This window comes from Phyllostomus hastatus, unplaced genomic scaffold (assembly GCF_019186645.2).
Source record: "Phyllostomus hastatus isolate PE091 unplaced genomic scaffold, TTU_PhHast_1.1 phas_contig_551, whole genome shotgun sequence".
NCBI lineage: Eukaryota > Metazoa > Chordata > Mammalia > Chiroptera > Phyllostomidae > Phyllostomus > Phyllostomus hastatus.
In genome coordinates, this window is record NW_025333909.1 from 6,328,332 (window position 1) to 6,355,582 (window position 27,251).

At 35.5% G+C, this 27,251-nt stretch overlaps 1 protein-coding gene across 10 annotated transcripts; it reads left to right on the forward strand.

The window, feature by feature from the left end:
- Window positions 1-369: 369 nt before the first annotated feature.
- Window positions 370-26,432, forward strand: GPR174 (G protein-coupled receptor 174). Of its 10 annotated transcripts, XM_045847351.1 has the most exons (6): window positions 370-553; window positions 809-865; window positions 7,179-7,218; window positions 7,587-7,626; window positions 8,731-8,823; window positions 21,721-26,432. In XM_045847351.1, the coding sequence occupies exon 6, from the start codon at window positions 22,245-22,247 to the stop codon at window positions 23,244-23,246; it is 1,002 nt and encodes a 333-aa protein (XP_045703307.1). In that variant the 5' UTR covers window positions 370-553; window positions 809-865; window positions 7,179-7,218; window positions 7,587-7,626; window positions 8,731-8,823; window positions 21,721-22,244; the 3' UTR covers window positions 23,247-26,432. The 10 variants fall into 10 exon arrangements, with proteins under 10 accessions (XP_045703307.1, XP_045703304.1, XP_045703303.1 ...); XM_045847348.1 differs by having other exon boundaries at window positions 370-865; XM_045847347.1 differs by lacking the exon at window positions 7,179-7,218 and having other exon boundaries at window positions 732-865.
- The last annotated feature ends 819 nt before the right edge of the window (window positions 26,433-27,251 follow it).

The following is a 27,251-nucleotide window of genomic DNA, read 5'->3' on the forward strand; positions in this document are numbered from 1 at the left end:
TATTATGAATTTGAAGATGTATGCATAAAAAATACCCTAGGCAGAAGTCTACCCTGTCTTGACTTCTTGTAGTGGGAACTACCTAAGGGATATCCTTAAATAAGGAATATCCAGTTTGCTACCTAAACAAAACAACTGAGGAGCTATGAGAAAGGATCACAGTGAAGATTGTAGTGGTCCACTAACTATGGAGGGGACCAGAGGGCACTTAGCTTAAACAAAGGGCTCCATAAATAAATATAGTCTGTGTATTATTACAAACTCAATGCTGAGTGCAACCACAGGATTGGAAGACAATATACTCTAGCCCTATAAATAGAAATGAGACTTTCCTTGCTAAGTGTGAAGATTTTCAGGCTCAATGTACAGCCCATAGTGTAGCCCTGCACCTTGCATCATTAATGAGAGAGAAAGAGAGAGAGAGAGAGAGAGAGAGAGAGAGAGCGAGAGCACGCTGCCCTCTGGAAAACGGAAATGTTCAGTGTGCACAGAGTGGCTTGCATATTTCACTCTGACATCTCACTACCATGTTTTTCAACATGGTAGTGATTAGGTAATGCTGATAATTTTATTTCTTTTTTTGCCTTTTGTTTTCTTTATTTTTCTTTTGGCTTCCTTTTTTGTTTTGTTTTGTTTTGTTTTACTCTTTCCTCACTTCCTCTTTCTCCCCCTTGTTCACTCCTTTCTTTCTCCCCCTTTCTCTCTCTCTCTTTCTTTTCTTTTCCCGATAGTAAAGGGGGATTAGATTGGTTGTTCTCAGAACAGGGAGCTGGAATTGATGTACAGATCAGTATCGTCCTTGTTGCAGTGGCTGTCAAATGAATTCTTTGGAGACCTATGGAGAAAACAGAAAGAAACTAAAACGGTAGGTTCTACTTTTCAAATGAATAATTAGCATTTTCTGTGCCTTTTACCCTTGATATCTGGAATTGGCTTCTTCACACCAGATTCTGGGTAACCTGTCAGATCTACGGGTGGTATGAATATAATGAACCTGGACCATCCCCATATGTCATTTCCTTGGTATTTGCACAAACAAAAATAATTATATGGTTGGTTGCCTGAGATGGGAGAGGGGAGGTAACTTTGAACTTGGAAAAATGTAAGTTTGATATGAAGAGGTTTTTTCATGATGTTTCACTCAATTCATATTAAATAAGATAGCCCTGTGAACATTTGTAATTTAACCAACTCTATTAAGTAGAGTTACTTGCATGAATATGTAAGATTTTTAGAAATCTACTCTTTGCTATAATTCTTTAAAATTAATATTTTTATTTTTGGGTGATTAAAATGGTTAAATTTATGTTGTGTTATTTTAAAATGAGCTCTGATTTAAAAAAATAAGAAAGCAGTAATATCTCAGGACCTTTATGAATATGAATGCATGTTCTTATCAGCTTGTATAACTTACACATTCTTACTGTAAAAGTGAATTGTAATTATTGTTAGCTATACAGAATCTGCTTTCAAAGAAAGAAATCCAGAAAAAAAATTTATATTGAGAGAGAGAGGAAAAAGAAAAACAACAGACACAGTTGCTCTATTTCTCATAGATAAGCTATATAAAAATAAATAATCAGTACATTAAAATCAACAATGAATAAAATGACATTAGGTTAAATTGACATTATTAGATACTTATAATTGATTTAGGTTACTTTAATAAAATGTAAGTGAAATTATTTCCTGATTTGCATATTGTTTTTCTTTTGTGCTCAAAGAAAAAATATTAAGGAAGTTTCCTCCTAACTTTTAACCCAATGATGAGGTTATCAGTGTCATGATAAGTATTAAAAGCAGCATTCAAAGGTTATAAAAAAGGAAGGGATGGATTTTCATGGTACAACATGACCAAGTATTAAATCTCAAATGATTCTCCTGCTCCTTTCTCTGTTGTCAATAGCGGTGTGCATGAACTTCATTTCATACTGCTCAAATCTTTGTAGGGAAGAAAAAGCTTATAATTTTATGCAGTTAGCAGAGTAACTATTTGTTAGAGAGCTTTGGTTCATTCAGCAAGGGGTATTTCTTTTCTGTAAATCTCAAATGTGGTGGCAAAAGCATCAATCTTACAGATAGTATTCAAGTTTTTAAGCCCAGGGAAAGATTCTGTCAGCCATACTAGCAAATATTTGGATTACATTAAAGCTGCCTTCGAAGAAGGTTGTGTAAGGGGGAGGGTATTTCTTTTAATTACAGAAAATGTTCTTTGCACTTGTGAACACATGCACTGCTTTGCCTTGCTAAGTGTTTACAGTAATATTTCTGTGAGGCAAGAATCATCTAGTATATTTATTCCATTGAAGCCAGTGTAATATGGTCCTGAATATTGTAAAGGTGAAAAAACACAAAGTAGGACATTGACTCCTCCAAAAACCTCACTGAATTTCCACCAAGAGACTCTTAGGAATGAACGAACTCAATTATCACCATTTGTACTAGGTAAGCTGAAATGCTTTTTGCTTTACTCTCATAGATACTTTTGGCACAATCAAATGCCCTGAACCAAAAAGGGAATTTAACTCCTTCTCTGACCACTACATATTGCTGTGAAAATGGACCACAAAATAGTCTTGTTTCCCTTGTCCATTAAAGTGACCACCCAAAAGTGTTCCTCTTGTGTCCCAGGTCTCAAGACTCAGTCTCCATAACCCTAGTCAGATAATAAAAAAAGATTAGAAACAGATTAAAATCCTGCCACTCCAGCAATGGCAAAAAGGGTCTGAGACTCTTTTATGCTTTGGGAAGTGACATAGATTGACAGTTTTCATTTTACAATTGGGAAAACTGAGGCTCAGGGTTGAAATGACTGGGCCAAGTACCTCTGTGAATCTGTGGCAGAGAAAAGGTTAGAACCTAGATATCTTGATGTCTCAGCCAGTGCTTATTTCTCTTTTTCTTATTGAATAACAATGCTTGAGGATTAAGGGATACATGCATTATTCATTGGGAAATGTTAAAAGATGTCATTTTGAAATTGCTCGAGAACCTCTCAGTACCAGGGGCATACTTTAGGCTGTTCCTAAGGGCCGCTGATACTGTAGCAAACTGTGATATGGAGGTTTTAGCACTATTTCCTTGGAAGAATAGGAGAGAATTATTCCTATTGTGCCCACAGAAAAAATCCCAAAATGCAAATTGATACACACTAAGTGCTGTAATACAACCATATTACATACTGGGTGCTGTAATTACACGGTAAGATTTTTTTTAGAGATACATTTAGTGGTTCTCAAATCCTCCTTAAATCTAAAGATGTGAATGTTAGTCAGGGGCAAATTCCTCACCACAGGCTGCGGGTCAACACTAGGTTTAGGTCATCTCTGAGCTGTTGATTTTCTCCCCCAAAGAACTTATGCCTTACTCTAAATTGAGTATCTTCCTAGTAATGACTCCAGAAAAAGCTTTAAAATATCTAATCAGCTGTAATAGCATAATCAATGAAATATAATTAAAAATAAATATCTAATAAGCTACAGAGAATTTAGGATTCACCAGGTTTTGGGAGCATATCTAATATTGGCTCTAACTTTGATTTTGGATTTCCTAATATTACTATTCTAACACAATAATGATTCTTATTTATTGTATACTTATGAAGTACTAAGCATTTGGCAAAATCTCTTATATTTTGACAATAGCTGTATTTAATTTCCTCATTTATAGGTAATAGATGAGGAAACCAATGTCAAGGAAATGAATAACTTTCCCAAAGTTGCACAACTGCCTTTGTTGACTTTGAAACCCAGTTCTGCTTGTTGCCAAAGCTCATTTCATCATGCTATGCTGTCTCAATATCGTACAGTCACGTTTCACTATTTTATCCTTTTCTTTTTTAGAATCAAGAGATTTTATAATAGAGGGAGTCAAAAGTGCACTTGTTTAAAAATAGGTTCTGTTTTTATTAGATTTAGTCTGGGTGACCTAGGAAATGAGAGGACAATAAAACACATACAACACCAGGTAAAAATATTTTAATTCTCTTTAACCAATATTTATAGTATTTTATTATTTTCTAGTACAGAATGGGTAATAGTAGGAATTATATAATGTATAGCCCCAGCCCTCATGGAGCTTATTTGCTTGGGGAGGACAAACTAGAACATATTAAATATGACTATAAAATAGGGATTTAGAAGAAGAATGTGACTTAATAATATATTTTGTCTTAGGGAGTCATGATCTTCATTTACAATAAGTTGATATGATGCAAAAAGGTCATGGCATTAGAGCTTTTGAAAAAAATTTATATTCCTAACCTAATATCTGTTATGCTATGATTAGAGCAAAGCTTCTGAATTCTACATGTAAGTCTATATGAGAGACTAGGAGAGAATATGTGATTTTAGATGAAAGTTAAAATCAACACAAGGAAATGGCTCCAAAAAATGTGTTCATAAAGACTCTCCTAAACAGGTATGAGGAAATAGATTTATGTTTATACTTATCAACTGGCCACCTACTGCACTCTACATTAGCTGTATGGCAACAGAATTGGAGGGGAAATTATGAGATCCTTCATATACAAAATTGCTGTTACACACCAAAGGTAAGAAGAGAGTAGAACTATATATTTGTGAGTCATTTTTTTCTCTAGGAACAACAACTCAGAGATATGGGATACCTGTCTCAGGTTCAGAGTACAATGCATGACTATGTTACAGAGATAATTAACTAGAATCTAACTCACACACTTAAGTTTAGCAGCTCAGTGTTATAACCATCTGACCCAACTAGCTACAGAAATCTGGGTTAAAAACTAAAACAAACACAAGAATAGGTTTTAGGATTGTCTCCTGATAATGTTAATTTTCCCCATGTCCTCCTGCTCTCTGCAATCTCCTGACCCCCTATCTATCTTCAGTGTCCAAGAGGAAATAAAGGCCCTTGGGACATCCATTTCTGAACTGTGTTTTAAATCATACTTTTAGCAGGCACCAGTCACAAGCTTGAGCTTCAATTTGTGCAAAAAGCACAAGTTGGGACTGGCTAGGGGCATAAACATGAACAAGGCAGTTAGCCTCCTCATTTTTCAGTTTCTCTAGTAGTGAAAGTGGTGTGATTGAGGGCATCTCTCTATCACCATGGAGGGCATGGATCACCATACTAATGCCTATTAGGTGCTTTGCATTCCTTTGGTCACAGTTCCTCTGTACAATTTGCAAAATGCCATGGGCAATTGCTTTTAAATCACACTGGGAAACTTAAGTTGCACCTGCCTCGCACTTGCCAGATTTCCTTCAGCACATTGAAGCATTATGCTTGGTTGAGCTTACAACTTAAATGCGTATAAGGAGCAGAATAGTTATAAGGCTTACAGCTGAGTACATGAGAAGAAGAAGTAGGAGTTTTATGGATTAGTGAAATCACTGCCTTTAGAAATGCCAGATGGACTGTCCCAGCCACATTAAGGTTTGTATCTTAAATATATGGCAGCTTTTTATAGAACTTAGCATTTGACTTACTCAGTTTAGCAATTGATTTTACTCATTTCTCTCTTGCCTTTATGTTGTATCACTGCTGCTAGTCTACAGGTTTTCAAGGAGAGAGGCCATGTCTCCTCTCTTTTTATCTGCAGTGACATCCAGCATAGTGACTTGATTTACAACAAGGTATTACTCATCTCATCATTTCATTTTTCCTCCTAGATTGATAGTTTACAAAACTGTAGCAGAGGAAAGGGGCTAGAGAGGAAAAAGAACATTTGTCCCATTTTGGTTATTTTCTCCCAGTCTTGCATGGCAGTGGAAATGAATTTCTGTGTGTCTGTGTTTCTATATGTAAGGGAGGGTGGTGAGGAAGAGAGGTGGGAAAGAGGCAAAATAGGTGTTGATTTTTTCTGCACATAGTAAAAACACTGGCCTCCATGCCATTGCAGAAAGAAAATGAAGGACACTTGTTTCCAGGTATTTGTATACTGATGTTTTAGAAATTTCACAGAATTTTGTAGCATAAATAAAGCTTATATCCAAATGATATTACTATAGATTGGAAAGAGAATTATCCACATACATATTAGAGAATATGTACTTGGGAGGATGTGTGATGTGGACAAAGGAACACAAGGCTTTTGAATTAAAACTTAGATTCTAGTCCTCCCTCTGACATTAATTGATATGTAGCTCAGGATGAATTCCTTCCTTTCTCAAGGCCTCAGTTATGTTCTTTGCAAAAACCAAAGATCAAAAGAGATTAATAGATTATTAATAATGATTTAATAAATATTGCCCTGGCTGGTGTGGCTCAGTGGATTGAGTGCTGACCTACAAACCGAAGGGATCCTGGCTTGATTCCCAGTCAGGGCATGTGCCTCGGTTGTGGGCGAGGTCCCTAGTAGGGGGCACTTGAGAGGCAACCACACATTGATGTTTCTTCCCATTTCTTTCTCCCTCCGTTCCCTTCTCTAAACATAAATAACATCTTTAAAAAAGATTTAATAAATATTAATGAAGTCTAATATTTGTTTAAATGCTCAATCAGTTCTGCCAGCAATTGAAACATTATTAAAAAAGCTCATTGAATCATTGACAACTTTGGGCTCACCTATGAAAATAGCATTTCATCCCACATGCTCACTAGGTATGCTCTAAATGAACTTGTTGATGTGTAGGTCGCTGAGCAGGCTTCAGGGTATGATATGAGATATCCAACCTGTTTATAACATCTCCCTCACTCTCCTCCCAAATCACTGTGATCCTTTTTGCTTGGGTCTGCAATGGTTCCCATTATTTCTTAAAATAAGGCTTTTGGGAAAATGTCTACATATATCTTTGAAGGCCTCGGCTAATACTTTCCACTTCTCTGTCAGTAATGCATTGGCATAAATGAACTTATTAAATCTCAGTGGTTTTGAGCTTAAAAGTAGACATATTGGCCCAAAGGACTGTTTTAATGGGTACATGACAGGACCAAATCTGTACCAACCAGGAAAGTCTTCCTGAGACTGTGGGTCTTGGACTGGATATTAAGACTAGGCATTTCGGGTCATGATATGAGAATTCTTTATCAGACCTGAGATGATAAAGCATTGGAAAGGAAAGATACATATTTCTTTATATCTTTTTCAAATTTTATCTAGAATCATGCCAATTTACTAGTTCAAACTTTCTACTAGACTTAGACTATTAAAACTCAAAGGAACCTGAGGGATAACTTAGTCCAACTTCATTTTGCAGATGGAGACTGAGGCCCAGAGATAGAAGGGACTTTCCCCAGGTAATACTACTAATTAGTGATAAGGCTAAGACTAGAAGCTTATGTTTTTGACCAGTGCTTTTTCCTCTATACCCTGCTTTCTACCAAGAGACCTGTGTTGGGAATTGAAAACAAAAACAAAAACAAAAAACACAAGTAAAACACAATGGCTTTAGTGAATGTATCAGCTGTTCTGAAAGAAGTTGGTAAAGTGACCCCTAAATCAAACCTCATTGTTTGAACTTGCCTGACTCCTATCCATGAAATATAATAAATAAAATGACTTATAGATTGTTGAAAGGACTAGCTTGAGGCAAATTGGTTTAGATGACAACTATTATGTTGGTTGCTTGTCTTCTATTTTATTTGCCGCCTTCTCTCCTTTCTAGAACCCCCTGCCAACACTTATGATGAAATCTGGCTTTTCAGGTAATCTTACTATGTTGCACCACTTATGACTGTCCCCCTCAAGGTTCCTGTACTTCCCTTATTTTACCAAGTAAGATGTATCTTTCTTTGTATTTCATCCCACCCTCTTTCTATAGTGAGAACTAGCTATGTAATGGATTACATTTAATGGGTTAATGTAAAAATCTTCCTTGTAGTGTTCTTAATTTTATTAGAAGATTCTTGGAGACAAAGTTCCTTACAGTATTGTATTTATAATGGAATATTTCAGGAAAGGTGGCAAGCCTGTACAAGAGATCATTGGGTAGAGTGATGCAGAGAAGAGTGAGATGTGGTTTTTTGATGCCCCTAAGTCACCCCGCATAGGAAGCCATCTACAAGCATTACAAGGGTACCTATACAGCAGTTTTGTGTAGAAGATAATATACCTCTTAGCACCAGCTTTGCTGACAGCCAGTGGCCAGTTGGGTCTCCATCCATGTATATTCACTAACCCATGAAACAGTTGCAGTTGTGAGAACTCAGAAGAGATCCCCAACTGAGAAAAAGACAATTTCTACCCTCCAGCTGTGCTGTGAATTTGATTAGAATTGTGGAATTTTTCTGAGATATCCCATCATAGTTAAGAGCTGCTGGTGACCAGGGGATGACTTGTGAACCCTACCACTGATATTTCTACCTTCTCACCCTTTCCAAAGTCTAACAAGTCAAAAAGAAATGTCAAGTGGTAAAGGAGTTCCCATTAATCCTACTTTGCTACTACTAAGGGCTAAGTGTAACTCTCTCCATACTCTCTTTTGCTCATGGTATTACATTTGGGAGATCTCAGCTTCCACCTGTTGCAATTTCCCAGCCCTCTGTAAAAATCTCCTTCAAGATTCAATTGGTCAAACTGACAGTGACCAGAGGGGAGGGGGGAATAAAGGGGGAAAAAGGGGAAGGGTCATCAAGGAACATGTATAGAGGACCCATGGGCACAGACAACAGGGTGGGGATTGACTGTGGGAGCAGGAGGGGTGGGCAGGGCAGGGGAGACCAACAGGGGGAAATTTGGGACAGCTGAAATTTAGCAACAATAAAAAAAGATTCAATTGGTCACTGTTCTTTTACTGTATGTTCTTTCAGGCATGAATAAATTGATCCAGCCAGATTCCCCATGGCTTCCTCAAGAAACCCTATTGCTCTGATTAAGGAATTCTACCAGCACTGGAGAAAACAGTTAAGTAGTCAAATATATGTTCTTGACCTGTGTTTTGGTATCATCCCCGAAAGGGTGCTGTTTCACTCTGTGGGCCCTGGGCAAGTACTAAGAGCCATCACTGGCTATTAGTCACACATTTGCTTGTCCACTTGATGAATTACCAGGTAATGGCCAGGTTTTCACAGTCTATTAGTATCATCCTATAGATGAAAGCCTGTTATTTCTGGAATATTTGATAGAATGTGGTATTTAATACTGTCCTGTGAGTCATATTAGAGCCTGAGGGAAAAGGAAAAATTAGTCATACTGATCTTATCTTTATTTACTGTTTTGATATTATGGTTATCATAGATTTGCATTAATTTTGACCTTTAAAAAATATTGCACTAAAATATTTGTATCTTTATTACTGAGTTCTTTGGCAACTCCTTAAATTTTGTGTGACTCGCCTCACCCTAATTCTTTATTCCCATTTGAAAGTAGGTCTACATTAGAAATTATACAGTGATTTCAATGCTTAACTTTATATATAAATATAAATATAAATGTACATATATTACATATACTACACACACACATATACACACACACAAATACACACACATATTGGCCACTTTGGTCATACAGTAGAGAATAACATGTGTGTTTGTGTGTGTGTTGAGGAAGGGGATGCCATTTAGGCAAGTGTTTACTGATTAGTAAGCTAAAAAGTCAATGAGTCTTAGGTTAAGGACAGATTTGAAGGATGTAGATTTTGGAGAAGGAGAATTGTTTGTTATGTTTGCTTTTGGTTCCTTTGTATGGGTGCCTATACTTAGAAGAAGTGTATTATCATTGCACCAACCTAGATATCTAACCACTGAATGGGGGCATGTCTAATATTTAAGCTTAGTTTAAAAGATCATGAGCAAAATGACTGCATAGATTACTTAAACATGAAGAAGATAGTCACATTCAGATAAATCCCTAACCAGGAGATCAGGGTTTCAACAATACACTTCTTTATAGTGCAATGCTCTGTATGTGAATACAGAGTGCTCATGTTTAAATTAAGTATTTAGTATAAGGGTTTATGCATATCTGGAAGCCAAATTTAAGTCACTCCATCCTTTCTTTCTGTTTGCATTTTCTCATAAAAATGAAAAGAGCCTCTCTTCAAGACCACTTGAGATATTTCCCCCCTGATGTAATCAGGATGAGTATAGTTGGAGAGCTCAGTGAAACAAGGAGAAAAAAAATAAGGCACCTGTCCAGAACATGTTATGCTTGCAACAGTCATGAATTAGTGATTAATAATAGATGGAGTAGACTACAGAGCTAAAGACATACTTCTATTGTCAAAAGTAATTATAGGTTGGCTCAAATAAAGTACTATACCTCCCTTGGAGGTATTAACATATGGAAGTGCTGATTGAGCCTGAATTTCTGTTGTGATATGAAATTCAAATTAATTGGGGGAAATTGAAATGCATTTGAATTTATCAATAGCTATGAAAGTCCCTAATCAAGATACAACCTCAGAATTAAAAGAAAGAGAAATATACTTCTAGTACTACTATCGAACAAACAAAAAAGCAAAGCAAAACAAAACAATAAAAACATTTTATTAATAAAAATGTAAATATACCTCTATAATTTGTTTAAATGATTTTGTCCAGGAAACATTAGCTGGCAATCGCTTTTTGGCCACAGCATTTATGTATGCATATAATATATGTAATAAAACATTTTAAACATATAATAAACAAATATAGTAAATAATTTTTTAAACATATAAACAATTAAAAAGTTTTAAAAACAAAAATAATAAAATTTCAACTCATTGATGGATTCCAGAAAGATAATGTGTTTGTGTATGTGTTTTATGTTGCTTTGTGTTTCTTGGGTGATTTTTCCGAGATGTAGAGGTTCCAAGTAAAGAATACTATTCATTCTCTCAGGAGAAGAAGACTGTTTTAGTGATGAATAACTTGATGAGATATGTAGGATATGTTGATGGCATAGTTGGAGCAGTTGTGAGAGTTATTAAGGAAGTCAGACAGAGCTAGAACTAAGGTAAAAATAATGTAGATAAGAACAATGTACAGGAAAGATCATATGAAACAAGTAACAGCCTGCATAGGAGGCAGAGAAGAGAAGCAGGGGCAGGGGAATTAAAGAAGATTTTAAATTGGAAAGTTTAACTTATTAGTGATATCAGTGATATTCTCAATATTGGGAAAGACAGGGAAAGAAGAGCATTCTCAGTTTTAGATAAATTTACCTTTAAGAATGCTAGTCATTTGTTTTAATCTTCTTATAATCCCACCTTTGATGCCTTCTCCAAATGACTGATAGATGGATAGATAGATTATAGATAGATAAGAGGTCAATCATACAACAAATAATAAAGAGCATTAACAACATTAATGGCCATCTTAAAAAAAATACCCAGATTTCACATATCATCAATTACTGTGTTACTGACATCTACCATTGAAATAATTGGCTCTGCCAACTGTCAAAGAGTTATTTCTCCAATCTCTTTGTATCTGACATGTACTTAAGTTGGTAAATACAAGGGGTGGGGAGCATCTAAATTTGAACCTTTTGCCATCTCTTTGAGCAAAATGTCATTGTTATAACACTTGATAAAATGTCTAAGAAAACAAGAAGAAAATGCAATGAACTCAATGTAACTGAATTTTGAGAAGTGGCTAGTCATTTAGTTATTCCAGTGAAATAAAGAGCCATCAAAATCTAAGCAAATATTGCTGATAATTCCATTTTTATCCAGCTGTGTAATATCCGCTGGAATATTACTTAGGCATTAAAAAAGAATGAAAACTTGTAATTTGCCACAACATGGATGGACCTAGAGGGTATTATGATAAGTGAAATAGTCAGACAAAGAAAGACAAATACCATATGATGTAAGAAATGCCTTATATGGAATCTAAGAAACAAAATAAATGAACAACCAGAACAGAAATAAACTCATAGTTACAGAGGACAAATTGATGGTCACCAGATAAGAGAGTAGTTGGAGAGATGGCCAAAAAAGGTAAAAGGGATTAAGAAGAACAAATTGCCAGTTAAAAATAGTCATAGGGATTGAAAATACAGCATAAGAAATATATTCAATAATATTGTCATAATTATATATGGTGCCAGACAGGTACTAAATTTATCATGGTGATCAGTTTCAAAGGTACATCAATGTCTAAAACTAATACAATAGTATATGTCAAGTATAATTGAAAAACAAATGAAAAAATAATAGTGCTGTTCTCTCAAAAAAATCTTGTTATATATTGTCACCAGTTTGGGATTAAAATCACCTTTTATTTCTTTAGCTTTTTACAAAATTCATTTAAGGGAAAGGAATTAGAAATGAGTAAATAATAAGCTTATGCCTAAATTATGCCTAGACTTACCCTAGGCCAAATTAATCCCCTAGGTTTAAAAACATTCAGAAGTCCAGCTTTGCTCTCTGTGTAGATAATGACATAGAGAGGTAAGCTCTTGTACTGTATCAGAAGTAAAAGTGCACAAACCAGCAGGTAAATTTAATTATATAGATAATCTTTTTACAACTGCAGGTTTGGGGGACAAGTGCCTGTTTAACATATTTTTGGGTACTTTCTCACTCCCCTGACTATGGTGGGGGAAGGACTTGTCATTTCCTGCCATAAGAAGGCAGCAAGCTGTGGTAGAGAAATTAAAAATAGCACCACATTGCCACAAAGAATTGTGCTGTCCTCCATTTTGGTGTGTGTATGTGTGGTGAGAAGGTGATATGCTTTAAAACTGACCTTCATTTGTACTTCTTTTCATCACAATACAATGTGGCTGCTTAAATGTATATTCCCAACAGTTCGGATTTCTTTTAAAAAGGCAAGGAGTGTGTGTTTGAGTCTTGTACTATGCCTTAGATCATTGACTGAGGATAAATATGGGAAATTTGTAGTTGGGTAATTTTTTAAATGGCAAATGGACATTAAGCTTGTGGGGACCACTGTTACCGTGAAGGATGTGTTTTCTCTTTGATTGTTTCTGAAATTTCTTTGATTTTATTCCCAAGCACTTTAAGTGAATATGCGGTGGTTATTTTGGGAAAACCATGGAGGAAATCTTAATTAGTTCAATGGGATGGTATTCAGAGCACTTATTTTATTCATTGGCAGATTACCAATAATGAAGAGGAAATTTTCTTGTTGAGAAAAAAGAATTTTATAAAGAAAAATATGTAATTCTTAGTAAATAAAAAGGAAATATTCTTCAAAAAGTGCCCTCTGTAATCTCCAAATGCTTTACAATGATGAATCTCAATGATTAAAACAATAGCTAGAAATTACTAAATATGTGTTTAGATTTTATAACTTGAAAAGTCTTTAAATGACATACTGCAAAAATTACGCATAACTAGATCATTTAGAAAATGGTTCTGAAAACATACTGGGACATTTGTACTATCTATTTAACAGATATTTCCTGCATGTCTGCTAATGAGTACTTATTTAGTACAGGTCTATGCTAAGTGTTGTGAGTGATACATGGATGATTAGGACAAAGTCCCTACTCTCAGGTAACTAATAATCTAGTGGAAATATACACAACTAATTACACCATTGGACAGGAAGATACACATCAGGCTACAATAGAGGTACAAGTAATATACTGTGGGAAGTCAAAGGAAAGAAAGGTAATTTCAATTTGAATGACTCAAGGAAGTCTTGGAGGAGGATATGAGATAATCCAAATTCTCCTTTATATCAAGGAGTTTCCTATGAAAGTGAGGAGGTGGGGATGGGGGAACAGAACATAAAAAACATTCAGACTAAAATAAAAGGCAGAAACATAAAAGCACATGATATATTCAAGAACAGCCTGGCATTGCAAAAGCCTAAGAGACTTTGGAGGGGTATAGGAGACCTGGCTAGAAAGAGAAAATAGAGGTTTGAATTTCAGATTTTTAGTCCATCACAATGTAGACACTCAGAGAATTTTGCACAAGTGCATGATATGCTTCAACCTATATCTGATAAAGACATCTGCAGAAATATGTGAGTCTAAAATAAGAAAGTATGCTATTTAACATAATAAAAAGGAAGTATGCCCATTACTCATGTCAAAGTGTTATAAACAGAGATAAAATATGAATGTTTGTTCCTCCTTCTGAAATACTGCTAGATGTTACTGATACTGTACTGGAAAGGTATAAAAACTTTTCATTTGCCCAGTGAGATTTCTTATTTGCTTGCCTATTTATTTTAGGTAGAAGTTGCTACCCTGTCCTTTGAATCAACTCAAAGTAAAAGCTCTTAGTATTTCTGTAAGAGCATCTGCAAAAAATTTGGTAAAAAGGGATTTTGTGAGCTTCATACATACTTTTCAACTCATACTATAGACTGAAAAAAAAACACAAGAATGGGTATATATTCTACTTTTAAATACAAAGAACAAGATCTCACAACAGTGGCCTGTCCAGTCCTCCTTGATTATATCCCAATCTTAAATTGCATTACTATTCACTCCAGTAAAATAAAGAGTTATCAAAATGAACCAAATATAGCAAATAATGCCACTCATTAAAAATTACTGTATTTAGTAACAGAACATTATGCAGTGAACACAAGTATGCAAAATTCCAGTTAAATATTGCCTATACAATAAACTCCAAGATCTGACATGATCCCAGGTTTGACTTAGATTGGGTCTGTGATTTTTAAAAAGACATTTCAGCCTTGTCCTAGAGGAGAGTAAAATTTCCTGGTCTTTGAAAATCTATTACTTAAAAGATAGGTGTGGGAAGAAGAGAGGGTATCATAAGAAAGGGTTTCATCAGACAGGCTCAATTTTTACCATCTTTTAATCAATATATTTCATGTTATCTCATAGAAATGTGACAACAGTTCTAATAAGAACCTACAAAATAATTTGATGTTTGATGTTTCATACCTGGAGCATTGATTATTCCAGACTTGGGCTATAGAGACTTCCAAGTAAATATATCATGACCTGGGTTCTTGAATCATGAGTACAGTAGATTTGGCACTAGAGTCTTCGAGGTTAGTTTAGGACATTTCCTATTTTATTCCTGTAGCCCTGCTTTTGGAGACAGATCCAAGGCAACAGACACCTCCCGCTCTAACACTTTATAGTTATAACTCTTTTCTCAAATATGGTGACTTACAAAGGAAGAAGAGTCTGTGTTAAAAGTGATGTGCTACTCTACCTGCTTCCACCTAAACCAGGAGGCATGTGCCTGTCATTGAATTTCTATCACTGGTAGAAGATTAGTCAAGGAATCCATCCAGTCATATTTTTTATGACACTTTAGTGCCAGTAACCAGAAAGATGCCTCTAAGGGTCAAGTTTTCAGAAGACTTGGTTTGCTTCTATTAATCCAGGAAGGCTGTACTGCTGGAAAGAGAAGTGTAGGACTGCAGTAATGGTCCCTGGCATGTGATCACTTCTTGAGCTGTGACTCAAGGACTTGGGAGGTTTACATTTTGAAGGGACAAAGAAAACTCTGGATAACTTATAAGATCACTTTCCAAGCACAGAAAACATGGTAGAAGATTGAGAAGTAACCATCCAGAATACTGTTTGGTTGGAATACTAGATAAGTCATGCTGTAAAGAACCAGAAAACAAGACAGGTCTAGCAAAGACAAAATTTCTATGAGGGGAGTCTTATATCCAATCACCTGGTATAGCAGTGTTCAGTGTCTTCTACCCTTTGCCCATGTCTGACTTGAAGCCTGATCTAACGACAGAATCTGTTATTTGTCACCTAAAATCCAAGAATGAGATCCCCATATTTTAGATTAATTGACTCTCTCTTGGGGTATTAAGTGTTCTATGAGCATTTTAAGAGTAATTATTGAGGATTCTGTGGGTAATTTTTAGTGTAATCACTAAGGGCTAAACACTTCTTTTCGCCACTTGCATTTTAGTGTTTAAAATATTAAATTTTAAACCATTTTGGTCAGGATTATGCAGTTTCTGAAGATCCTAGTGTCTGTGAAGAGGTTCCATATTACCTTTTTGTTGCTTAAAACAAAATTTTATAGGTTTGGGATGATATAGTGTGGAGAAAATGGTCTAAATATAAGTAAACCATAAGTAAGTATGGCAGGCGAACTATTAAGCACCAAGAACAGAAAAAGCTGTTACACTAACTGAGCTTGCTGAAAGGCAAAGTATGCAGAAGCTCTGTGATGTATTGCACATGATCCAGAATTTCTGAGTTTGTAAAGGGTACTGACATTACTCAGGAAAAGTGGCCAAGATTAAGTTCCCGGATTCCAGCTTTAAAAGTGGGAGTCTGTCCTGGCTGGTGTGGCTCAGTTGATTGGGCTTTGTCCTGTGAACTGAAAGGTCAATGGTTCAATTCCAGGTCAAGGCGCATGCCTGGATTGTAGGCCAGGTCCTCAGTCGTTTTTCTCCCTCTCTTTCTCCCTCCCTTCCCCTCTCTAAAAAAATAGATAAATAAAACCTTATTAAAAAGTGAGAGTCTGGCATTCCAAGCTTAAACTATGTAGAGCAAAAGGCTTATCCATAAGAAAAATGAATTTAAACCCCAGTCAACAAGTGGAAAGGAACTTCTGTCTTTTTTCTTAAAAAAAAATTATTGTTCTTCAATTACAGTCTTTTTTCTTTCTTTTTAAAAAGATTTTATTTATTTATTTTTAGAGAGGGAAGGGAGGGAGAAAGAGAGAGAGAGAGAAACATCAATGTGCAGTTGCTGGGGGCCATGGCCTGCAACCCAGGCATGTGCCCTGACTGGGAATCGAACCTGCGACACTTTGGTTCGCAGCCTGTGCTCAATCCACTGAGCTATGCCAGTCAGGGCTACAGCCTTTTTTCTTAAATGAGTTTTTTTTTTTTTTTGGCAACTCTTGAAATCACGCCACGTTAAGTAGCTACCTACACTCAAAATCAAGACCAACACAGATGTGAGGACCCAGAGACTGGTTTAATTTTCCAATTTACTCTTGCTGGTTTTAACCAGAATGCATAAGGTTGGTTTATATCTCCACTTTTGTGGCCTATTAATCCTATGAAGCAGTAGATAAGGCTCATTCTTAAAGAAAAAAAATGCAAGGAAAGGACTGCAAAACAGTAAAGAGGGCCATAAGGACCTGATTATCTTCGACCTTAGTTTATTTGATGTAATCTTGGAAGCTTATAACTTTCCTAAGAACGCCTTTTATTTTTCAAATGCTCATGTCTGGTCTGAGACACAAGGTTAACATTCAGAAAAACTGCGGAAAACTCCCACAGCCATGTCAGCACTGAGAACAGGAAATACTACATGCAGTTTTCCTACTGTAACATAACATAATTTTCTCATCACTTCTACAAAGTGAAAATCCTAGAAATTTAATGTGTAAAATGGAACTTTGTACACGGTGACTTGTGTTTTCAATTAAAAGTTAAAATTAAAGCACCCAGAGTGGTAAAAGCAGGAGACAATGACATCAAGATATCTGGCTACATGTAATTCTAGACTGTGTGCTATCAAAACTTATTTATGACTTTTTCTAGTATTTTAGCTATATATAATTAAGTATTTGATATCCACTATGAATCATGAGTTAAACAATAGTAAACAACATGGAGCTATATTAAATTGTTTACAAAAAGACATCATCCTGTTAGATTGAGTTCTGCTCTAGATGTTCCAAAAACTTAGTTGAGTTGAATCTACTTCAGTTCCTACTGCATACAAAGCAGCTGCACATTTTGGGGGTAGAAGATTATAAAAGTAAGTAAAACATAAAACATTCTTAGCGGGTAAGGAATTCATGATTTTGTAGGATGTAGTATAAGAAGGAAACATACTTCTAATATAAAGTACTATGGAAAACAATGAGAGAAAGATACATCAATCAACCAATTATCTTGAACAAATAGTCAAGTAATAGAAAAATACCAATTAAGATCCTTTTAAAAAAGTTTTAAATGTTATCTTTCAATCTCAGTTTACATTCAACACTATTTTGTATTAGTTTGAGATGTACAGCATAGTGGCCAATCACATACTGTACTTTACAATGTGGTCCCTCTGATATTTCCAGTACCCACCTGGCACCATACATAGTTATAACAATATTATTGACCATACTCCCCATATGGTACTCCACATTACCATGACTATTTTGTAACTACCAATTAGTTCTCTTCATTGCACATTCCTTTATGTGAACTAACTCCTTTATGTAAATATCCCCCAAATTCTTTGATTTCTGCTTGTATGTTTATGAAGATTATAATTATCTTTTCAAATTAAGATAAGATATCTTTAGAGTTTTGATCAACATTTTATTACAAGTTAAAATAGTTTGGAAAGAATTTCAAGTCTGTATATTTTGTATTCTTATCCAAAAATAATGCATGGCTTTAAATTTATTGAAATATTCTTTATGACTTTCAGGAAGTTTGTAATTTATTTTATATAGATCTCATATATTTCTTTCTCATTTTTTTTACCAAGTACCTTATATTTGATATGAGTATATAATTATACTTCAATTATTTAATACTAGTATACAGGAAACTTATATCACTTTGTTTACAGCCACTTATTGAATTTTCTTGTTAATTTTACTAATGTTTCTCTTCATTCTTTTGAATTTCCTAGCTATGTAATCATATTATTCATAAAACTGATAATTTTATTGTTTTCCGTATATTTTTACTTTTATTCTTTAACTTCTATTTTTGATCAAATTGTATTGGTTAGATATTTCAAAAAAAGGACTATGGGAGTTTACAGGTAGGTATGGTCACAGCTAGGCAGGGGATAATGAAAGCTTCATGAAGAAGGTAACTTTTTTAATAGTGCCTTTGAAGGATAGGCAGGATTTCAATAGGTAAAGATGGGGTACGGCATTTTAAGCAGAAGGAAAATTAAGAACATAGGCAATGAAGATAAGAAAGGACAGGAAATACCTGCAAGGATCTAATTTGGCTATGAAGCTTTACAAAATGAAATGATATTGGTCTTGCCCTTTATAACTCAAGGACTCTCGGGTTTGAATGCTTTCTGATTTGGTTCTCTGTAAAGACTGTTATAATATAGACACCTTGGCTCCACTCTTTGGTAATTAAGATTCAGTACATCTGGGATTTTCATTTTAATATGTACTACAGTTAGCCCCAGGAACACATTTTGAGAAACCATGCTTAAGAAAAAGGGAAATAATAAAAGTAGAAACCTCTAAATCATGTGAATGACATCAAGATCCTGAGAGATGGGATCTGTGAAAGAAAAAAACCTGATGAACATATTTTTAAGTAAGTGGTAGGAGCAAGGAAGTCGGTAGGTATTAAAGAACTTGTTAATTATTGGTACAGATTTCAATAGCCTCTGGAGTTACCAGTCCTGAAAACCCATTGGTGTGCCCTAGCCTCCAGGATATGAAATAATTATGAATTAGGATATCTGAGGAATGGCAGTGTGACTGGGCCTTATTCACTGGGGATATGAGGTCGAGTGATGACCATCTTGTTATCTCCAAGTAATTAAAAGAGTGCTGTTCAGAGCAGAGAAACAAGATGCACTACCTGCTGGAAAGGAAATGGGCTTCAGGTCTCAGTGGAAATGTGTTGACTCAGCTAAATGAAAGAATTTCCTGGAACAGTGCCACTGTTCACAATAACTACATTGCCTGTTGGCACATAGGTATTTTCTCCCTTCATGAAGTTGGTCTATGGGGGAATCATAGAAGGTATCAAAAGTAAGAGAAGTTGGGAGCCTGAAGGAATGTGGTATATGGGTAGAACACTGCCCTTTCAAATAAAAAAAAATCTGATGGAACATTCAGTGGGACAGAACTGGTGAATTCCCTAGAAGAATTAAACAGGCAAAGACTTTCTCTAGTGTTGTATGACTATGCTGTAGTCAGCTCTTTACCTTGAGGCAATTGCTGAACAGGTTTACTGGAAATATTGTAAGCTAATTGACTTTGAAGATTTTCAAAACTGAAAAAGAAGTTTGAGGTTTTTATGTGTACTGATTAAAATCAAGAAGAATTTGTTCTACTCTTTCCTATCCAATATGTACACACCTTGTTCAGCCCTGCATGATTTCAGTCACTTGCAGCACTAATTCTACTTTTTCTTGGCTTCCTAAAGTGTTTACCAAACCAGAACTCCAAAATAAAGTTGGATTTTGAGCAAGTGGTTGCCTATGGCTTGTGATCAGATGGTTGCTCAGCAGGGTTCTGTATCCAAAAATATAGTCTCTACTTGCAATTAATATGTCTCAAAGAGCAGCATTAAAAATTAGATGATTTGATGATCTAGCATTTTTAATAATTTACTTTCCTTTATTAAAATACAGAAACACATTTTGATTGGGGAAATTCTAACATCTTCATAGATAATAACATTTTGCTCAGAGGAAGTGAAAGATAACTTTGCTTTAATAGTTATAGTGAATTTGAGATGATGATGAAATATGCAAGAGGTCTTACATATAATTGGAAAGAGTGCTATGGCTCAGATGAGATGATATAGATTTAAGACTCATTGGCCATGATAGGAGAAGTGAATGGATGTTCAGTAGAGGTTGACTAGACAAATATTTGTAAATTTCTAATGTCTAATCAGTGACATTAGTTGGCGATGCCTTTTGTATAAATAGTTAAAAGGAAGTTCAAAATCCAGGGCTTTTCACTTTTTTGTATGCTACCTAATTTGTCCTATCACCTAAGCATAATCAGTACCTCTGAAAACATTTTAAAGAAGTATTTCAGTTTAGCAGCTGAGGGACCTCTAATTTTAACCACACTTTCAATATTGAAGTTCTTTACAGTTGTACTTCCTTGTATTTTACAACACCATCTCTATACTTCCTTTACTTCCCTATCTGAGAAATCTCAAGCGTTTAACCTGAATGCATAGTTCATGGTATTCATCAGACCTTTAATTACAGTGAGCACCACATCTCTGAATAAAAAGTGCTCTTTTACTTAACGGGCAAAAGAGTCAAAATAATAACTACAATTCCTTCAGAGTTTGAATCAAGCACTTTAAACCACATGGGTTTTATAATCCAAAGCAGGATGTTTCATAATTTCTATTTCATTTTTGTTCTTCCCCCATATCTTTAAAGTCAGTTAAATCCTTCTGGATTTCAGTGGCCTTGAGGCAACTCTCCAAGTCCCTACTCTAAAATTTGTTTGCCTCAGAACAAAGGTCATGGACCCAGCTGAGTCAACTTTCTGGGGATTTTGATTCTTTCACTGGTGCTATGGTTTGTTGTCTTGGATAATTGAGAGGTGACTAAATGACCCATGTAAATAGAAGCATTAAAGAGAGGCTGGTTGCCCACTTCTTCTCAGACATCTGGGAAGGATATAGATCAAATCAGTGGCCCCTCAATAATGGCTCAAAGAGAAATGTTGGGTTGGCTGTATTTGAATCATATTGGGGAGTTTTTTAAAAATACAAGTTTCAGATCCTATATATTGAATCAGAATCTCTAGAGGAGATGCCAAGAAATCTATGGAAAGGTTTATTTTTTAAAAAATGTCCCCAGATGAGCCTGACAATTGGTGGGGTTTGTGAAGCAATGGTTTAAATCAGAGCATTGCAAATGTTATTATGTAAAACAAAAACCTGTAGTAATTGTTAAACTGCAGATCCTGATTCAGCAGGTATCTGGTGGGGCAGGGGATTCTTCTGTATTTGTTCTGTATTTCTAACAAGCTCTCAGGTAATGCTGGTTCAGGATGATATTTTGAGTAGTAAAGGGCTAGATTACCTCTCAGAATCCTCCTAGCTATACTTTCTTGCCTTGTAGAAACAGTGGAATGTTACCCTTACTCACATCAGAATTTCCTATGTAAACTAATAGATTTTTCCACACATAGGCTTTTTTTAAAGTGTCAGACAATAATTTTTTTCTTCACTTTTTAGCTTTCGACACGTAACTGAAAAACTCCCAGAAAAGGTGGTGCATCTACATTGATCATCTCTGAAGAGTTGCAGACCTACCGAGTACTTATACAAGCCTTTCTTCTATGTGAGCCATAAAAGGAAAAACAGCCTGCCAAACACCTGTAAAGTGATGGCTATCATCATATGAAAATTAGGAGAATTGCTGTATCACATATTCATGATTCAAATGAGAGAGAATCAACTTTTGTGATGTCCCAGAAGGCCTTATGATGGAGTAAAAAAAAGGGGAAAATTGTAACAATTTGTTATCTGTGCTTGCACATTAGACTTCCATGCAGTTACTGTAGACACATCAAAGCAAACATGCAAATAGTTCTTTGAAAATCATATCTAGAGGCTGAGATCTACACATAAGAAGGAGGTTATTTTATATTCAGCCTGTCCAGCCCATCAATAATTAATTTTTAAGAAAGAGCAGAGATTGATTGTGAATATAGGTTTTGAACTGCCATTTGGCAAAGACAGTTTCTGTGGGAAGAAAAATGCCTACTAATGACACATGTGCTGAGCCAGATGGACACATTACAGATTTACGATACTTTATCTATGCAGTGACATACACTGTCATTCTTGTGCCAGGTTTCATAGGGAACATATTAGCCTTGTGGGTATTTTATGGCTATATGAAAGAAACCAAACGAGCTGTGATATTCATGATAAACTTAGCCATTGCTGACTTACTACAAATTCTCTCCCTGCCTCTGAGGATCTTCTACTATTTAAATCAGGACTGGCCATTTGGGTCTGGCCTCTGCATGTTCTGTTTCTACCTGAAGTATGTCAACATGTATGCAAGCATCTATTTCTTGGTCTGCATCAGTGTGCGACGATTTTGGTTTCTCATGTACCCCTTTCGCTTCCGTAACTGCAAACGGAAATATGACCTGTGCATCAGCATTGCTGGCTGGATCTTCATCTGCCTTGCCTGTATGCTCTTTCCTCACCTGAGAACCAGTGATGACACCTCAGGCAACAGAACCAAATGCTTTGTAGATCTTCCTACTAGGAATGTCAATGTGGCCCAGTCTGTTGCCATGATTACCATTGGTGAGTTGATTGGGTTTGTCACTCCTCTTCTGATTGTCCTATATTGTACCTGGAAGGCTGTTTTATCACTGCAAGATAAATATCCTGTGGCTCAAGACGTTGGAGAGAAAAAGAAAGCCTTGAAGATGATTCTAACTTGTGCGGGAGTATTCTTAATTTGCTTTGCACCTTATCACTTCAGTTTTCCTTTAGATTTTCTGGTCAAGTCCAACAAAATTAAAAGCTGCCTAGCCAGAAGGGTGATTTTGATATTTCATTCTGTTGCCCTGTGTCTTGCTAGTTTGAATTCCTGCCTTGACCCAGTCATATATTACTTCACCACTAGTGAGTTCAGAAGACGGCTTTCAAGACAAGATTTGAATGATAGCATCCAACTCCATGTGAAATCCTTTGTGAGCAACCATACTACTTCTACTATGACAACTGAATTGTGCTAAATAAAAAACTGAATGTGGCTGGAAATGAAAATATATCAGAATACATTTGTAATGCCCCAAGCTACTGGAAAGTAATCACCGGAAGCACTCACAGCTTTTTGGTTATGTTCTATCTTACCTATGTGAGGAATTCACATATTTATATCAGAACCTATTTAGAGCATTATACTCTACCATCATTGGTGTCCATCCAGTAATTTGTCACCAAGTCTTTAAGACTTGAACTATAAAATTTCAGTGACAGCCTGTACAAATAAATATGCTCTCAACTAGAGTCATCAGTTTTATCTGTGAACCTAAGACACAAAGAGATAATTACTTTGGTGTCATCACAAGCACTTAGTTTGTCACAGTGGACACTGAGTATTTAGAGGTAATGTAGTTGTCTATACTGGTAACTACAGTTTATATTCCAATATCATATTTTGGTTATATTTTAAGCAGGATGGACAATACATTATTCTGTGAAAATAAAGTGTTACAAACATGGGATCACTTTTATCTCCCATGTGTGATTACACTCTAGGGTTTGAAGACTCAAATAGCTATTTCCTTCATTTCAGTGTCAATATGAAACATCATCTGTCACACCTTTTCATAGAATGAAAATCTGAACTTGGGCCTGTATTATGTTAAGAGTAAGGACAAGAAACAGATTCACCTAAAATAACTTTCTATGACTGTGTAAGCTGCCATATGGAATCCACCCAGGGCAGATAGCTTGCAAAGTCCACACAATGTGACTGAAATTACCTCTATAAGTCAGGAGACAGCAGATAGGTCACAATCACAATTTGGTTCCCTTAAATTATTTCTGAAGAACACCTCTGGAGATGCATGTACCTGCCTTGTAAGGCCGTTTCCACTATGCTTCCAGAGTGATGTTGAAGTACCTCTGACAGATTACTGCATTTTTTGAGCCTATGAAATAAGTAGTGCACTAATTAATCACCAAGTTTAGATCAGAGGAAAAAGGAGTTGGGTAGAGCTCTTAAAAGCCTCACCATATTGTATTTCTTCTTTTAAGTTAGGTGGCAACTGTCAAGCCACATCCATAAGCCAGAGTTGGGTTTGAAAGCAACTAGGCACGTGGGACCTAGTCTTCAGTAATTTGTCTGGTCCAGCTTTGCCTCGGTGGTACCATTCTGAGGTCGGTATAGCCTACCTCCCTACAGCTGGAGAAGGCAATTTTTTCACCTTTTAAAAAAAGTGCATAAGATTAACTTTGGCAGCATTGGACACTCTTTACAATGCCTTGCCTGCTACCTGTTTGGTACTAGTATCAGGAAATAGATCCAGGATGTGAATAGTAATTAAACCTGAGGTCTTAAACATTTCAAAACTGTAAAACATGTTTTAGCAAAAAGCTCTAACTTAAAAAAATGCTCTACTCAAAAATGTGTACTATATAATAAAGACACACGTTATTGTGAATCTGGAACGAATATGGAAATTAACCCACGGTTTCATCATATTTAGAAGAAAGGAGTTGTTTTAGGCACACAGTTATGATACTAATATGTTTGGGGGAGGGAAAACGGTGGAATATCTAAGATAAATAGAAATTTTCTAATGTTTTCTCTGGACAAGTGTTGGTATTGTTTGTACTTTGTTATTAAAATAATACCCTATTAGAAGACTGACAATGTGCTGCTAGCAATAGTGTATCTATCTCCTAATTATATATTGTAAGGTACATATTTTGATGTGTTAAATAAGTGTTGTGATTTTAGAAAGAGTAACTATGTCTGGTCTGTTTGCCTTAAAGTGATTTGTGTTTGGATATAATTTAGTGTTGTAATGGGTTCACAATTAAGAATTTGTGGGTACTTGGAATGGGAGAGTCTTGCCTATACTATATGTTTTTACTATTTTCCACATAAGCATGAATTCTTCTTTTTATGGTCATTTTGTGAGATCAGTAACCCAATTTTATTAAAATATTATTTTCTCTTTAAACATATCATTTTTAAAGGGGAGGGGAAATATTATCAGGGGATTATTAAACTTTTTAGAGAAATGGTTGAGGTTGAAGCCCACTTATTAGACAGCCAAAAAGCCCTGGCAGATCATTTACATCATTCAAGGAGATAAGTATCCAGTATTCTTAGGCTGGTTAGCTATGACCACCCTTTCTCCCCAGACCTATCCATCTGAATTTGTATTCATTGCTCTGGTTTATTTTATCTACCCCTCCTCCCCATCATTATGTTTTGTCTTCTGTCTTATTCCTTTGTTCTGCAAATCAGTAATCTGGTCAATTTATTCATACTAAGATGCTAATGTGCTAATGTTAGCTTAGTATGAATTTTCCCAGGGATATCCAAATTTTAGGTCTTGGGAATAAGCCTTAACTCAAAGTATTAATCCCTAACTTTTAATGAAGGGAATTAAAAACACTGAAACAGAGTACAAGAGAAGATACTTTGAAGAAGTGGGTTTTACAACACTGTTTTTCAGATTATATATGTAGTAAGTGATCACCTACTTGGTTTACCATAATGGGGATGCCAAATTCTAAGACATGTATCTATAAGCATGGCTATCAGTTTCTCAGATCTCTGCTTTCTTTCTTTTTTAACTTTTCGCTTTCCAACTCTGGAATTGATTTTCAGGGAAAAATCTAAACTAGGAGAGAAGTACTGCTGCAGCTGCTATCCAGACAGCAACTTCCTCTCTGAGCTTCTTTCCTTGGAGAATCTTTTCTCTGAACCTCCATTTATCACTCTCTGGGTTCAACAAAATTAGGGTACAAAAAGTAAACATCCTGAGCTATAGTAATATACAATTCAAGATAAATAAGCTCACATTTTCTATATAAAGTTATTTAAGTTATGATTCCAAGTGTGTGTGTGTGTGTATATGTATATGTATGTATATGTATATGTGTATATATATATATGTAATTATTCCAACAAGACAGATTTTGAATATGGGAGATTTCTATGTTACTATTATTCCCATTATTATAATTATTATTTTATTCATATGTTTTATATGTTTTCACTTTTACTCATTTAAACAACTAATTCTATTAACCTGTAATTCCATGAAAAGAGCCACCTGCCATAGGAACAACAAATCAAGTTACCTTGGTCTGAAAGGGTGCATAAGCAGAAATCTTGTGCAACTTCATTTTTATTTTATCTTTTTGTTTTTACTCCAAAGACACTGTAAAAATGTTGCACTTGGTATCTAGTTATTTACGTCTATAATTTAAAAATATACATTTTAATAATAAAGATGGTCTCTGTAGTTATGTAGACCTTTTCTGCCTCCAGAAGTCAATTTGTATTTAATCACTTCTTAAGCTCACTGATATACATGAGGATCTTTCTCAGAGTTCTCATACACATGGGTGAGTACTGTGAGGTGCTACTCTCCTTTTCTCTCCCTGGAGAGGTGCATGCTTTCCTCCAATGGAAAGATGAGCCATTTCCCCCATCTTACCCTACCATTTATATATACCTTGCATAGATAAATCCATTATCATCCATACCTTACTGAGATTATTCTCTACCATCAGATCTTGACCAATTTCATTTGAATGACTTAAAACCCTATATTTACTAGAGTATATAATCTGTGGGTAGAAAAGGAGATGAGGTGACAGAGGAAATTTTTTTTGCTTTAGTCTTAAAGCTTGTCAACAACAAAGCATCTGATTTTCGTTGTGCATTGGCAGAAAGAAAAATCTATTCTCCACTGTCCCTGTTTCTTCTTCCCAAAACAGTTCTACTTTTTTAAAAAAAGTGAAGTCAAAATAATTGTCTGTGATCCTCTTTTCATCTCAGTTATCTTTTTGGCACTTTGTATCCCCAGTACTTTCAGGTATCTTCTGGAAAATCCAATATGTTAGGAAGTATGCATTTTGGCTGTTGTAGAAAGATTTTCCTAGGAAGTGGTAAATGCTTTCCTAAGGAGAAATTTCTGATGTGTTGGTAGACCTGAAAAAAAATAGTGGGATATAAATATGGGATCTGCTCCATGCTCCAACTGTCCTCA